The 16,692-nt window shown below is 41.9% G+C and overlaps 1 protein-coding gene across 2 annotated transcripts in view; it reads right to left on the bottom strand.

The window, feature by feature from the left end:
• Positions 1–16,692, bottom strand: part of ATP6V1C2 (ATPase H+ transporting V1 subunit C2) — a 70,115-nt gene that overhangs the window by 37,857 nt on the left and 15,566 nt on the right. For both annotated transcript variants that reach the window (XM_056564189.1, XM_056564188.1), the window contains exons 2-3: positions 14,942–15,099; positions 11,303–11,370 (exon numbers count right to left, since the gene is read on the bottom strand). In XM_056564189.1, the coding sequence (XP_056420164.1) occupies positions 11,303–11,370; positions 14,942–15,070 (197 nt within the window). In that variant the 5' untranslated portion in view covers positions 15,071–15,099. The remainder of the gene's footprint in view (positions 1–11,302; positions 11,371–14,941; positions 15,100–16,692) is intronic.

Genomic DNA, 16,692 nt, shown 5'->3' with positions numbered 1-16,692 from the left:
CAGGGGAGTACCCCTTTAAATTCCATTTTCAAACACTTGGGGGAATTTATCATTTGCTCAGTCTCTTGTGCTATTCATATGTTACTAAAGCTATTGTTAGACTGGTTTTCCCAGTGTGAAATTTATCATTATTTGGACGCCTTGTCTATTTCATGGCCTGTGCATTGATATATACCACACCATATATAAACTATAGGAGGCCATGTACACACAGCAGAATTTCCGAGCTCAAAAATCTGCTCTGAAATTCCGTTGCAGCAGAGTCCCATTGTTTTCAATGGGATTCTGCCGCACCATGCACACAGCGGAAACATCTGCCGGGGAAATCCCGATTCCAGCCATGTCAATTCTTTCCGTGGAATCCGCTCCGAGATGCATTGCCGTCTATGGAGAGGGCGCATCTCTGAGAGGTCCTGGCACCGGCATGTCCTGCATGCGCCCGCTGTTTGCGGAATGTCCGCACCAAAATTATCCAGTTGGTCATTCCACATAAAAATTGATTTAAAGGGGTACTCCCCTGGAAAACATTTTTTTTTTTTTTAAATCAAATGGTGCCAGAAAGTTAAACAGATTTGTACATTACTTCTATTTAAAAAAAAATCTTAATCCTTCCAGTACTTATCAGCTGTTGTATGCTCCACAGGAAGTTCTTTTCTTTTTTAATTTCCTTTCTGTCTGACCACAGTGCTCTCTGCTGACACCTCTGTCCATTTTAGGAACTGTCCAGAGCAGGATAGGTTTGCTATGGGGATTTGCTCCTACTCTGGACAGTTCCTGTAATGGACAGAGGTGTCAGCAGAGAGCACTGTGGTCAGACAGAAAAGAAATTAAAAAAGAAAATAACTTCCTGTGGAGCATACAACAGCTGATAAGTACTGGAAGGATTAAGATATTTTTTTTATAGAAGTAATGTACAAATCTGTTTAACTTTCTGGCACCAGTTGATTTAAGAAAAAAAATGTTTTTAATGGGGAGTACCCCTTTAAGTTTGAAAATAAACCATGACCTGTGCGACTTTTTGCGTGTGAACAGCGTTTGAACATAATCTAAGGCAGTGGTCTCCAAACTGCGGACCTCCAGTTGTTGCAAAACTACAACTCCCAGCATGCCCGGACAGCCAACGGCTGTCCGGGCACGCTGGGAGTTGTCGTTTTGCAACAGCTGGAGATCCGCAGTTTGGAGACCACTGGCCTATGGATCAAAATACGGTAGCTCATAAAAAAACGTATGTGTACATAACTGGACTAGCACTCTATTGTTCACGGATCGCTCCGCCTCTATATAAATAACAGTGTCAGTCTCCACTGCAGTTATGACATCTTATTCATGAATCAGGAAGATCAGGCTGAACAGTGCATTAACTCTTTATTATTCCTTGTTTTCAAAAATATATATATATATACAACTGATATCTGGACCTCATGGAGGCTTCCAGGACTAGTTGTTTCAGTGCAAGCTTCCCAACTTTATCAAGAAGTACGGCCCCCTACCCAGCATCCAACATAACGTTAAACCATAGTCACAGAGCGTGCACTTTAAGTGAAGTTTAAGGTGACAGTACGCCGCAAAAAAAAAAAAAAAAGCCCTTCACTGCCCATAAGTGGCATGGAAAAACACTCCGAGACAAAGACTAGCCAGAGTAAATAAGTAATGACAGGAGATGAGACGACGCCTGAAAACATCCCCCCCCCTCCTTCTCTCTTATACTGGACAGAGACAGCACTGACAGGTTCTGACTGCCGGGGTATACAGGAGCTGCTTCTGTGTATCCCATAACATAGAGGTGGACGGGCCATAGGGGGAAGATCAGACACGGCGGATCCAGAGTCCACCTTGAGAAGTGTCATTTTATCTTCTTCATGTAATCTAGTAGTGACTTTTTGGAAGCTTTGATCGGTAGGGGTCCAGGTGCTGAGACCCCCACCGATCACAGAAATGAAGCGGCCGAAGTAAACAAGCTGAGTGCTTTGCCCCTGTGTTCAGCTCTGCTAGGCTTTGTGAGCCTACCATGAGAAAAACGCAGGGGACAAAACGTTAAAGGGTTTATCCAGGAAAAACTTTATATATATATATATATATATATATATATATATATATATATATATATATATCAACTGGCTTCAGAAAGTAAAACAGATTTGTAAATTACTTCTATTAAAAAATCTTAATCCTTTCAGTACTTATGAGCTTCTGAAGTTAAGGTTGTTCTTTTCTGTCTAAGTGCTCTCTGATGACATGTGTCTCGGGAACCGCCCAGTTTAGAAGACGTTTGCTATGGGGATTTGCTTCTAAACTGGGCGGCTCCCGAGACAGGTGTCATCAGAGAGCACTTAGTCAGAAAAGAACAACCTTAACTTCAGAAGCTCATAAGTACTGAAAGGATTAAGATTTTTTAATAGAAGTGATTTACAAATCTGTTTAACTTTCTTAAGCCAGTTGATTAAAAAAATACAACTAGCTCTGTAGAAAGTAAGAAAAAGAAAACTAGAGCTTTTGCCCTGTTGATGGCAAAATAAAGAGAACATTTTAATTTTTATTTGACTATGCTATGGGGGCTGTAAAGTTAATGTAGTTCATAATATATGTGTCTGATCCTGTGTGTGTCGGTGGTCTTACAATTTTTATGTGAAATTTTTATGTGATTTTTGCCCCAATATTTACTTTTAACAGCATACAAAATGAATCAGGTCTCAGGTTTTCCCAGGTTGCAGTGCGGCCGAAACCTGACATCACTAGTCAGGTGTTCAGAGGGAGCCTGTCCTGCTTCAATGGGTGGAGCGACCGCTGGGTGGGAAAGAGATCATTCTGCAACTAATTGTATTTCTGCAACAGCTGGAGGCACCGTGGTAAGAAAACACTGGTCTTTTGAATGGAATGCAGTTAATTTGTGTTTCAATAGGCGGGGTGGCTGATGTGTGGGAGGGAGGAAAGTGACCTCACACTTACAAGAGAGAAACGGTGTGGGATTTGTAGTTTCAGAGAAAGAACTCCAAAAGGAAATAGCCAGTTCACAAAAACCTAGCCACAGTGTTATGGTAATCTCACAACATAGCCATTTAGCCCCAAGACAAACACAGATCCTTCCTAAGCATGTCCATTACTGTCTAGCAGGTATGTACTAAAATCTTGTGGTGGATAACTCCTTTGAGACTGTATTTCCACTGAAAGAAAAAACACAGCTATATGTTAGCTGTGAGGGAAATATAAAACACCAAACGCACCATTTTTTCTCTTAATTTTTTTTTTTTTTTTTTTAGCTCAGTTGCAATTTTGGGCTAGGTTTCCACTTTTCCTGGTGTTTTTTTTTTGACCTGAAAGAAACGCCCCAAAAAACTGCCCTGTATTTTGCAGTCCATAATCGCAGAAAAATGGCAACGTGCAGCATTTGTGGCCTTCTTTTGGCTGTTTTTGCAAGAAGAAAATGTGGTGTCCTGGTACAGGTCCTGTCCCTTTGTCTAAAGTCCCCTCAGCCAGAGTCCCTCCATGTCAATAGGGCTCTCCTGTAGGGCTAACCCCTAGTCGCCTCATATAAATGGTATTTAATGTATAAATATATATATATATATATATATATATATATATATATGTATATTTAATATGTTGTATAGGAATACCTCTGTATAGGACCTTAGAGGTTACGTGCCTTTAATTAAATTGTATTATGGTTTAAGGACCTTTGGGTCATGTGATACCCAGAGTTCACTGGGTCAGGACTGACAGGTTCTGCTGACCAATGAGCTTTGTCTCACCCCCTTAATATATAAGGGGCTGCTGCCACTAGATTCGCTCTCTTTGCTCTCTTATTTCCTGGCACTTAAAGAAAGCACATCTCATCAGCATCAATTCAAGCTAGGCCCAAAGCCTAGGAATCCGCAGCCACTAAACGTGTGTAACTCAAAGCTCAAACTACTGAGTTCTGTGTGACTACTAGAAACCCAAATCTCCTAAACATAGTAGCACAGTGGCTAGCAATCAAAGCTCATTGATTCCGGAGTCCCAGCAAACCTGTGAGGAACCTGTACCACGGTCCTCTCTCTCAAAGACTGTTCTGTTATATGCCGTTGCATAACATATACAGTAAAGTTACTTCAAGTTTAATTCATAAAATCTGCTGTGGACATTACGTTATTTCTCCCTGCTGTTTGTGGGATGGTTGGCGGTAGGATTACTACATTGAGGAAACCTCACCCTGGCGTCACGACATTCAAGGGTTAACACCAATAGACCCCACACTATCATCGCAACACCCCAGTCACTATTGCTCTTCCTCCTGCTCACCACAAAAACAACAACCTAGCCTCAAAAAATTGCAGCATGCTGAGACTAGGGCATTTTTTTTTTCAGGGAATCTTGAAATTTTTTCTCCTGTAGACATGCAATGTGGATTTAAATGTGGCATTTTTTTTGTGGCATTTTTTTCCAATTTCTTTAAAAGAAATCCTTACGTCACATGATGAATAAATCACATGACTTGTAATGAGAAAAATGCCAAAGAACAAACATTGTGGATACAGTGAAGGTAGTGCCAAGACAATAGCCATCCCTGGTGGGGTCCTAAAACTAGTCCCTATCCCTCCATTGACATCATCATTTGCCTGAGAAAGGATCCACTCCGGACCTATATGTCAACTCCTTTATTTGAAAGAATACAGTCCAGAATTCCTTCTGAAGCCGCACTGTACAGTGCTCCATTGTTTACCCCGCATCATTTGTCCAAACCAGTCTAGAAAATGATGCGGGATAAACAATGGAGCACTGTACAGTACAATTCAGAAGGAATTCTGGACTGTATTCTTTCAAATAAAGGAGTTGACATATAGGTCCGGAGTGGATCCTTTCTCAGGCAAATGTATAACATCTGGGACTGAAACATGTCAGTCCAGGTTTACACTGTGTTTTCGTCTCTGTTTCACTTTTTTGCTACAGCACTTAAAATTTTTCTACATAAAAATAGCTATACTTACCTAGTCCTGTCAGCTGTGCTATATCCTCTCCTCGTGATTGACAGCTTGCATCACCACTCTGCTCTGTCTGCTTAGGGAGCAGAGCAGTGACGCGGGCTGTCAATCAAGCAGAGAGGACGTGATTACAGCGCAGCCAACAGGACTGGGTAAGTATAAATTCCCACCCAGGGGACGGTAGGGGAGACTTAGAAACTTTATATCCTAACCATCCCTGGGGCAGGGACATCTCCCGGGGATGGTGATTTTACCATACATAATGCTTTTTCACAGGTTATATAAAGTAAAATCTGATGCTTGGTTTCCTTTAACCCATTCACGTTGCTGAATTTCTGCAGCAGGAAATCCTGCCATGGAAATTTACCTGCCAAAAGAATGAATATACCTTTAAACTGAAACAAAAACACAGTGTAAACCCAGCTTTACTTAAAGGGGTACTCCGGTGGAAAACTTTTTTTTTTTTAATCAACAGGTGCTAGAAACTTAAACAGATTTGTAAATTACTTCTATGAAAAAATCTTAATCCTTCCAATACTTATTAGCTACTGAATACTACAGAGGAAATTCTTTTCTTTTTGGAACACAGAGCTCTATGCTGACATCACAAGCACAGTGCTCTCTGCTGACATCTCTGTCCATTTTAAGAACTGTCCAGAATAGGAGAAAATCCCCGTAACAAACATATGCTGCTCTGGACAGTTCCTAAAATGGACAGAGATGTCAGCAGAGAGCTCTGTGTTCCAAAAAGAAAATAATTTCCTCTGTAGTAGCTAATAAGTACTGGAAGGATTAAGATTTTTTAATAGAAGTCATTTACAAATCTGTTTAGCTTTCTGGCACCAGTTGATTTAAAAAAAATAAAAATAAAAATAAAAAGCCTTAAAAGGGTACTCCGCCCCTAGACATCTTATCCCCTATCCAAAGGATAGGGGATAAGATGTCAGATCGCCGGTGTCCCGCTGCTGGGGACCCCGGGGATCGCTGCTGCAGCACCCCGCTATCACTACTGCGCAGAGCGAGATCACTCTGAACGTAATGATGGGCAATACAGGGGCCGGAGCATCGTTACATCATGGCTCCACCCCTCATGACGTCACGGCCCGCCCCCGTCAATACAAGTCTATGGGAGGGGGTGTGGCGGTCGTCACGCCCCCTGCCATAGACTTGCATTAAGGGGACGGGCCGTGATGTCATGAGGGGCGGAGCCATGACGTCACGCTGCTCCGGCCCCTGTATCCTTTGGATAGGGGATAAGATGTCTAGGGGCGGAGTACCCCTTTAAGAAACTGCCCCCTTTTTTTTGCACTCCAAAAATGCAGTTTTTGTGTCCCTTTTTACAAAACCTGTTAGTTTCAGTCTTGGTGTTTTTATTTGATGTTTTAACCCCTGCATTTTTCTCATCGTGTGATTGGAAAAAACGCCAATTTGAAATCTATACAGTATTAAGATTTTTGGGGCTTTTTATTTCTCCACTGAGTTTCCTTCAAAGAAAAAAAAACTGAAGAAAAATAAAATAAAAACAAGCCATAGAGCGATTTTGGAAAACTAGCCCTAAGCCTAAAAATGCCACAAAAAAAACAAAAAAAATTTGTTTAAAATTTTCCTATTGACTCCCAGCTAGCATCTGGTTGAAAAATGTTTTTTATTTTTTTATTATTTTTTTATTATTTTTTTTTATACATAAATAAAAGCAACAGAAAATGCACAAAAAACTGCCACCACCTTATTATTATTATTGTTATTTATTTTTATTTTTTTTGCATTTTGTCTGGTGTTCATGCTCATGAACGCTAATTCTACTAAAATTATTTTATTTTTTTATACATTTAGCTTTTATGAGCATTTTGCAGTTTTCCATTGCTTTCAGAATGGCATCAAGAGTAAAAGAGTAAAAAAAAAGTGACAATGTAAATTCCACACTGCATTTTTCTTTGCATCTTTTTTCCTCCCATAGAAGTTTATGTAAGAAAAAACACCAAGATGCACAGAATAAACACTATAGTGTCAGCACGGTACAATTTTTAAAAACTGCAGCTGTGTAAAAAAAATGCGGAGAAAAAGAACAACAAACCGTCAAAGAAAATAATGGTGTTTCATATTTTCTTATTGACTCCCAGCTACTGGCCACAGTGTTTTTGTGCAAAAATAAAAAATGTGCTTCAAATGTGGTATTTTTTTGGGTGGGAGTTTCAAGGTGCTAGAATCCCAAGAAACCCATACCTAAAAATCCATGTGTGATGTCCCAGTACAGGTACACGGTCCTTCACTACCTGTAGGCCCTGTCAGGTTGAGTCCCTCAGTGACCCTTGCAGGGTCTCCCCCTGTTGTCACCCTGTTGTTTTATATGGTGTGTATGTCACTTTAATGCTTAGACAGGATCCCTATGTATAGATAGTATAGAGGACCTGTGGGAGGTCTCAAGGACCGGTGTAAGTTGTCACATGTTATGTTATGCAGTCACATGATTTGTTGTCACATGTACTCCCAGAGAGCACCAGCTTAAAGGGGTTCTCCACTGCCCTGTCTTCCGGAGCTCCACTCGCAGTGTCTGTAGACTTTCGTTGAGGGGGCGGGTGTGATGTCACGAGGGGGCGGGTGTGACGTCACGAGGGGGCGGCCTCGAACACGGAAGCCCGCACACAGCGTCCGGAGAGCGGAGCTCCGGAAGACAGGGCAGTGGAGAACCCCTTTAACCTATGACCTGCAGCTTGACCAATGAGCTTTAGTCCAGCCCCCCACTATATAAAGGGGCGGCCATTACAATTCACGCTCTTCTCTTGTATCATCTGCTACTGAGCACAAAAACCACCAGAGATCTCAGGACAAGTGATCAGCATCTGGAAGGCCACAAAAGCTTCACTCTCTCCAGTAAGTCTCAAGTCCATGTTCGCTGTCACTACAACTAGTCCAGTCATGCATATAGTCAAGTCAAGTCTAATTACAAGTCAAGTTTATTACAAGTATATTGGTCCAGCAAGCTGCGAGGTCCTTCCGGGTCCCGGCCACCTCTCTGGGAAATCTGTCCTTAGCTGTGAAGATAATTCCATCTGTCTCATACTCAGTAAAGCCTCCGTTTGACCATAACTGGTTGTTGACTCTCATTCACTACTAGCAATTAGGATAGCGGAGAATCCAAGTGTGTGGTGTTCTGGAGCCCGAAAACCAAACTGGTGTCACGAACACATAGGGGTTAAAGGAGTAGTCCAGTGGTGACTGAGTGGTGAACAACTTATCCCCTATCCTAAGGATAGGGGATAAGTTGCAGATCGCGGGGGGGGTCCGACCGCTGGGGCCCCCTGCGATCTCCTGTACGGAGCCCCGACAGCCCACGGGAAGGGGGCGTGTCGATCTCCGCACGAGGCGGCGGCCGACACGCCCCCTCAATACAACTCTATGGCAGAGCCGAAGCGCAGCCTTCGGCAATCTCCGGCTCTGCCATTGAGATGTATTGAGGGGGCGTGTCGGCCGCCGCTTCGTGAGGGGATCGACACCCGCTATCTGGGCCGAGAGCCTGGCCCCCGTACAGAGAGATCGCAGGGGGCCCCAGCGGTCGGACCCCCCACGATCTCAAACTTATCCCCTATCCTTAGGATAGGGGATAAGTTTTTCACCACTGGACTACCCCTTTAATACCATCCGACCCCCGGGGTTCATAACATCAGTTCCCACCCTTCACACCGTCACATCCTTGGTCCCGCCATTACACCCGAAGGGTTACCACACGTGTAAAAGTTGATATATACAATGTCCATTACATGAGGGGGGGGGTAGTAAAAGGCCTGTAGTGACTCGGTAAGTTACCTCATGTTACCTTTGGCCTATAAAGGATGCGCTGAATATTTTCCTAATGAAATATTGAAGAGTCTACTACTTTCTTTGTACGTGCTTCTCACAGCTCAGGGTAAGTAGAGTTCAGCCGGCTACTCGACTCTGTTTACAAACAACCTGATACTCTATCCGCACATTACCACGAGCAATGGCGGCACGGCACATGGCGAGAACACGCAACTAACTGGAGCTCAAGCATGAAAATTAAGATGATACAACCGATAGGACAACATGGCAACCATCATTGATCAAGAGTCTTGAAGCGTCTTGGGCCCGAATGGCAATGTAATGTAACAAAGTCCTTCATGCCTCCTCAGGAACTAGGGCCAGGGTACAAATGCCCCCTCAGGAACCAGGGTAGGGTTGCCACTTGGCCGGTATTTTACCGGCAAAGCCGGTATTTTGGCCGCCCTGACGGTATTTTTTATATTAAAAGTACCGGCAATGCAATGGCCGGTATTTATCCAACCAATCCTCCAACTCCTGGAATGTTGCACCATAATCTATACCAGTGTTTCCCAACCAGAGCGCCTCCAGCTGTTGCAAAACTACCACTCCCAGCATGCCCGGACAGCCGTTGGCTATCCGGGCATACTGGGAGTGGTAGTTTTGCAACAGCTGCAGGCACCCCTGGTTGGGAAATACTGACCTATACTATATACTACTATATAGTCCAACATGCTGGGAGTTGTAGTTATCATTTGGGGCAGCTGCTGAGCCACAGGCTGTATCAGGGCATGCTGGGAGTTGTAGTTAGTAACTAACTGCAACTCCCGAATTTAATTAAAAAAAAGCAATCGAAAAAGTCACATCAAAACAAAAATTATAGCGTTAAAAACTACAGATTGGGGCGCAAAAAATAAGCCCTCATACAGGCCTGTAAAAGGAGAAATAAAAAAGTTATAGGGGTCAGAATAGGACAAAATTTCCCATTTCTTTGGTTGGGGTTTGTAAACACTGTTGTTGTAAGAACTGGGAATGCTCGTATACCTAATTTAGATATGGGCCCCATTCACCCAAAAGAGGCCAAAAGTTATGTCAATTTGCCCTTCGTTGGGGTCATATTCAGTGGCAACTTTTTAAAACTCTATAGCAAAGCAGATAGTGCACTTACCTATACAGTTAACCCCTTCCCTACATGTGACATACATGTATTTGGTGGCCCAGTACAGGAGTTGTTACCCCGTTCCCTTCCTGCCCTGTCAGTCAGCCTCCGTACAGTGTCCCCTGCCCCCCCCCCCTGCATCTGTTCTACTGTAATTGTATATTATCCCCTATGTATGTATATAAAAATGTTGTATCTTTAACCCCTTAAGGACCGGGGTTTTTTCTGTTTTTGCACTTTCATATTTTCCTCCTTACCTTTAAAAAAAATCATAATTCTTTCAATTTTGCCCCTAAAAATCCAAATGATGGCTTAGTTTTTGCGCCACCAATTCTACTTTGTAATGATATCAGTCATTTTACCCAAAAATCTACAGCGAAACGTAAAAAAAAAATCATTGTGCGCCAAAATTGAAGAAAAAACACAATTTTGTAACTTTTGGGGGCTTCTGTTTCTATGCAGTAAATTTTTCAATTAAAATGACACCTTCTCTTTATTCTGTAGGTCCATACGGTTAAAATGATACCCTACTTATATAGGTTTGATTTTGTCGCACTTCTGGAAAAAATCATAACTACATGCAGGAAAATTTATACGTTTAAAATTGTCATCTTCTGACCCCTATAACTTTTTTATTTTTCCGTGTACGGGGCAATATGAGGGCTCATTTTTTGCGCTGTGATCTGAAGTTTTTAGCGGTACCATTTTTGTATTGATCGGAATTTTTGATCGCTTTTTATTCATTTTTTTCATGATATAAAAAGTGACCAAAAATACACTATTTTGGACTTGGAATTTTTTTGCGCGCACGCCATTGACTGTGCGGTTTAATAAACTATATATTTTTATAATTTATTTACACCGTTTTTTCTTTATGGGAAAAGGGGGGTGATTCAAACTTTTATTAGAGAAGGGGTTAAATGATCTTTGTTAACTTTTTTTTTTTCACTTTTTTTTTTGCAATGTTATAGCTCCCATAGGGCACTATAACACTGCACTAACTGATCTTTTACACTGATCATTGTTATCCCATAGAATAACATTGATTAATGATTCTGCCGCTTGACTGCTCATGCCTGGATCTCATGCCTGGATGGCATCTCTATATACTAAATACTATATATACACAATGTAGCTATATACACAATGTAGCTCACTTTATACACTATATACACAATGTAGCTGACTTCTGTGGGTATAATCTCCGTATAGCCCTGTATTCAGTGCAGCCGGTCACCTAACCAGGATAAACACACCGTATAAATACACCCAGGGCCGACCCCGGCCACCTCTGCTGAGTTCTAGATCCAGAACCAGTCACACAAGAGTTTGGTTCAGTCAGGATCTGTGTGTATGGGAAAACAACAGGCTCCATGACACTGTGTGCAGTAAACAGTAGATGTTTTACCTTTCAGCAAAGACGTCAAGTTTCCCCAGATCATCTGAGAGTCCAATGAGAGCGTCCAGGGTCCCCACCTGAAGAAGAGCATGATGGGTGTTATACATGTTACCTTATCACAATACAATATTTGATTTACTATTTCATATCTATCTATCTATCTCATATCTATCTCCTATCTATCTATCTCATATCTATTATCTATCTATCTCATATCTATCTATCTATCTATCTCATATCTATCTCCTATCTATCTATCTCATATCTATTATCTATCTATCTCATATCTATCTATCTCATATATATTATCTATCTATCTATCTATCTCATATCTATCCCATATCTATCTATCGCATATCTATCCCATATCTTTCTATCGCATATCTATCTATCTATCTATCTCATATCTATTATCTATCTATCTCATATCTATCTATCTCATATATATTATCTATCTATCTATCTCATATCTATCTATCTATCTCATATCTATCTATCTCATATCTATCTCATATTTATCTATCTCATATATATTATCTATCTATCTATCTATCTCATATCTATCTATCTATCTCATATCTATCTATCTCATATCTATCTATCTCCTATCTATCTATCTATCTCATATCTATCTATCTCATATCTATATATCTATCTATCTATCATCTCCTCTATCTATCTATCTAAATTCTTGTAGGAGAACCGCACTCCTTGTTGATAATGGGTGCAGGCTGGTCTAACCCGGGCAGGGTCCCCAAAATACAAAAAAAAATACAGCAGCACTCCATAGTGGATGAAAAAAGTGGAGTTATGCTTTATTCATCAGGTGCAATACACAAGGTTTCGACCGTCTCACACAGTCTTTGTCAAGCCGACAAAGACCGTGTGACACAGTCGAAACGTCGTGTATTGCACCTGGTGAATAAAGCCTAACACCATTTTTTTCATCCACTACGGAGTGCTGCTGTATTTTTTGTTTTTATCTATCTATCTCCTATCTATTTATCTATCTATCTATCTATCATCTCCTCTATCTATCTATTTATCTATCTATTTCCAAAGGAAAGCAGCACTCCTATTTTATGTGTCGGGTGCAGGCTGCAGAGTCCTGGTCAGGGGCTCATCAGTACTAGTAGCAAGAAAACAAAGACAGAAGCACTCCGTTTGAGATGAATTAGTGCACGGCTTTATTTATCAGGATTAGCTGAGTTTCGGCTGTCTCACACATTATCAAGACCATTATCAAGACCATTATCAAGGGCTGTGTAAGACAGCCGAAACGTAGCTAATCCTGATAAATAAAGCCACACACTAATTCATCTCAAACGGAGTGCTGCTGTCTTTGTTTTCTATCTATATCTAGTTATCTCATTATCTATCTATCTATCTATCTATCTATATACATACATGCATATATATATATATATATATATATATATATATATATATATATATCTTCTATGCTCCTATGTATCTTCTGTAGGTCAAATCTATCTATGAAAATATAGAAAGACATCAGGCGTTTTTTTTCCCCACAAGTATTTCACAACAAATAGAAACTGTATTGTGGAAACACACAGAAAAAACACAGGTTCAACCTTCAGCACATGGTCACCTGAGAGGTGTTGGGGGACAGGTGACCAACCTTCTAATACACTTTCACATTTCTTACATTAATTCTCCACTTTGGAAAATGTTTTCTCTGAGACTTTTTGTGCGACTTTTTAACCTGTGCGACAATTATGCGACTTTTTAATAGCGCTGTCCCAAGTATACTTTGTAAGCTCTTTTTTATTTGGTCGTGAATTGCGCCTTTTTTAGAGGGTTGCACCATAGTATCCGACTTTTTTTTTTAAACGCTGCAGTTTCATAAATCCCTGAACACTGCGAAAAATCAACCAAAAACACATCTACCACAGCAACAATCCAAAACACACGTAAATGAAGTCACGTGAAAATTCACAAAAAAACACACTGCGCCAAAATTGCGCCAAATTTACCCAAGAAAACCAGGGTAAAATGCTTCATAAATACCCCAGCCCCCCCCCCCCCCCCCCTTTATGTCTCTTCCTCGCTATTTAAAGATTTCTCCTTGCTGGTAGTGAATGGAAAACCTGTCCTCATCCTCCTCTACTTTCACAAGTTTGATGTTTTTATAATGTGCTAAACTAAGACCTATAAGCCTAGAGTCCGGAACGGGAGAGACGTTTGCTGCTTTGTTTAGTTCATTGAAGACTCCGTAGACCGCAGATTGTAGAAACAATCCTTCAATCAGAGCAAGGTGAGGATGGGTTTCCATTCACTGACAGCAAACAGATCTTGAAAACAATAGACAAAAAAAAAACTTACAGCCCTCTCTTCTGTAATAGATTTTCTCATGTCGGTAGCAACGTTCTATGACATCTATATAACTAAAACTCAACATACGTGTGTGAAGATATATATGAATGTTCCAGCCAAAGCGGCTCGATATATTACAATGAAACGTGGTACACGTGGTACTTATATGTCAACTAAAAATATAGTAGAGTTGAATCAACCCTAACCTACCCCCATAGGCGAGGGTGGGGTTTTGTCTAAAGTCCCATGCAAGTCTATGGTACATCTCCCGATCGTGTTACTCTTGGGCTGCAGAGATTGCCCGGGACTTTTAAACATCCTGCCGACTGTCTGGCAGGCAGGTGCGTAGAATAGGTGGTGTGGTGGACGGGATATGAGGGCAGGATGTGAGGACGAGATGTGAAAACGATATATGAGGATAGGATATGAGGATGGGATATGAGATTGGGATATATGGACAGAATATGAAGATGGGACATAAGGTCAGGATATGAGTTTGGGATATGAGGAAAGGCTATGGGGATGAGATATGAGGATGGGATATGATGATGGGATATAAGGACTGGATGTGAGGTCAGGTTATAAGGACAGGATATGAGAACGGGATATGAGGACAGGATGGTTAGGATATGAGGATGGGATATGAGGATGATATATGAGGACAGGGTAAGATAACAGGATATAAGGACTGGATATCCGGATGGGATATGATGATGGGATATGAGGACTGGATATGAGGTCAGGATATAAAGACAGGAAATGAGAACAGGATATGAGGATGGGATATACGGACAGAATATGAAGATGGGATATAAGGACGGTATATGAAGACAGGATATGAGGTCAGCTTAAGAGTTCGGGATATGAGGAAATGATATGGGAATGAGATATAAGGATGGGATATGATGTCAGGATATGAGGACAGGATATGAGGACAGGATATGAGGATGGGATATGAGGACAGGATATGGGGATGAGATAAAAGGATGGGATATGATGTCAGGATATGAGGACAGGATATGAGGACAGGATATGAGGACAGGATATGAGGACAGGATGGTTAGGATATCAGGACGGGATATGAGGATGATATATGAAGACAGGATAAGATTACAGGATATAAGGACTGGATATCCGGATGTGATACGATGACGGGATAAAAGGACGGGATATGAGGACAAGATATAATGACAGTAATTGATGACAGGTTATGAGGTCTGGATATGAGGACAAGAGTATTATTGTTGCTTTTCCTCTCCCACAAGGTTTAGATACAAAGACAGGGTAACGCCTGGCTCTCTGCCATACCTTTAGGTCCGGTATGATGAACTTCGAATTGACGGACAGGTTGGCTTTAGAAGTGACCGTATTCATCCTCTCCAGAGCCGCTAAATTGGTTTTATCACCAGGAACGGAAATTAACCAGAACTCCGACATTTTTCCAGCGGTGCAATCCTCTCCAAACACTGGAACGGAATGTTACAACGGGTCAATCTACCTATAAGGGCACAAGATTGTGTTACAATAGACCAAAGTGACTGGTCCCTCGTGTAGTGTAGTTATTCAGGGGCAGAAAGCAGCTGACATACCGCTCCCCGGTGCTGAGTACAATCCACTTCTCACACGGGCGCGGATCGGGTGTCTTGTACCTGCGATATTACCTGTGGTGTGGGATTACTGACATCTCCAGCCTGGAAGAGGTGTCAGAGAGCCAGCTAGTGTGACAAGGGGAGAATATCAGCAAGATCAAGCAACCTGCCGAAATGATAAACCCTGAATGGCTTAGGCTAAGATTCCACTTGGTTTTTTTTCTGGCAGTTTTTGGAATACTACCACTGCAGTTTTTGAGCCAAAGTCAGAAGTGGATCCATAAGGGAGGAGAAGTGTAAGTCCTTCCTTTATATGTCCTATTCCTTTTGAATACATTTCTGGCTTTGGCTCAAAAACTGCAGTGGTAGTTCTCCAAAAACTGCCAGAAAAAACTTAGGCCAATAGTGACATTCCACCTCTTATATGTGACAGTCTATTTATGGGTGCGTTCACACTGCGGAATCTCTGCTCGCTGAATTCGGCGAGCGGAGATTCCGCCTGGCGGCTGCCGCCTATTTTGCTTCGGCGCTAGGGCTGCGGGGCACTGAGCCGTCACCATTGACAGCTATGCAGTGCTCACGGAATCGGCGCAAAGAATGAACATGTTCTTTCTTTGCGCGGAACAATTTCAGCGGCGGAAATTCCGCAGTGTGAACGGGTCTCGCGGAGACCCATTCACACTAATGTTAAGTTCACACCGCGGAGTTCCGCTCGTGGAATTCCGCGGGAATTCCGTAACGCACCCTATCAGTGTTCCCCAACCTATGGCTCTTCAGCTGTTGCAAAACTACAACTTCCAGCATGCCCTGACAGCCAGAGGCTGTCAGGGCATGCTAGGAGTTGTAGTTTTGCAATAGCTGGAGCACCATGTCTTCTGCTGTACACTACAGAATATTAAATTCCAAACTCTGCCAAAAGAATTAACATGTTCATTCATCCTTCTTGTGGAATTCAGCCTGGAACTGCGTTGCGGTCAACGGGGACAGTGCATGTCCACACAATCATATCGCCGATTCATTCAGGTAGTCGCTGCTGTACACGGAATCCCCGGCTGGAATTTTTTTCCGGGCAGATATTCCGCAGTGTGCGTACTCCGGTGAAAAACATTTTTTATTTCCCAATCAATTGGCTCCAGAAAGTTAAACAGATTTGTAAATGACTTCTATTAAAAAAATCTTAATCCTTCCAGTACTTATCAGCTGCTGAATACTACAGAGGAAGTTGTGTAGTTCTTCTCTGTCTGACCACAGTGCTCTTCGTCCATATCAGGAACTGTCCAGAGCAGGATAGGATTGCTATGGGTATTTGCTCCTACTCTGGACAGTTCCTGACATGGACAGAGGTGTCAGCAGAGAGAACTGTGGTCAGTCTGGAAAGAACTACACAACTTCCTCTGGAGCATACAGCCGCTGATAAGTACTGGAAGGATTAACATTTTTTAATAGAAATCATTTAAAAATCTGTCTAAC

Source organism: Hyla sarda, chromosome 3 (assembly GCF_029499605.1).
Source record: "Hyla sarda isolate aHylSar1 chromosome 3, aHylSar1.hap1, whole genome shotgun sequence".
Taxonomy (NCBI): domain Eukaryota; kingdom Metazoa; phylum Chordata; class Amphibia; order Anura; family Hylidae; genus Hyla; species Hyla sarda.
This window is presented reverse-complemented; position numbering and strand designations above follow the sequence as displayed.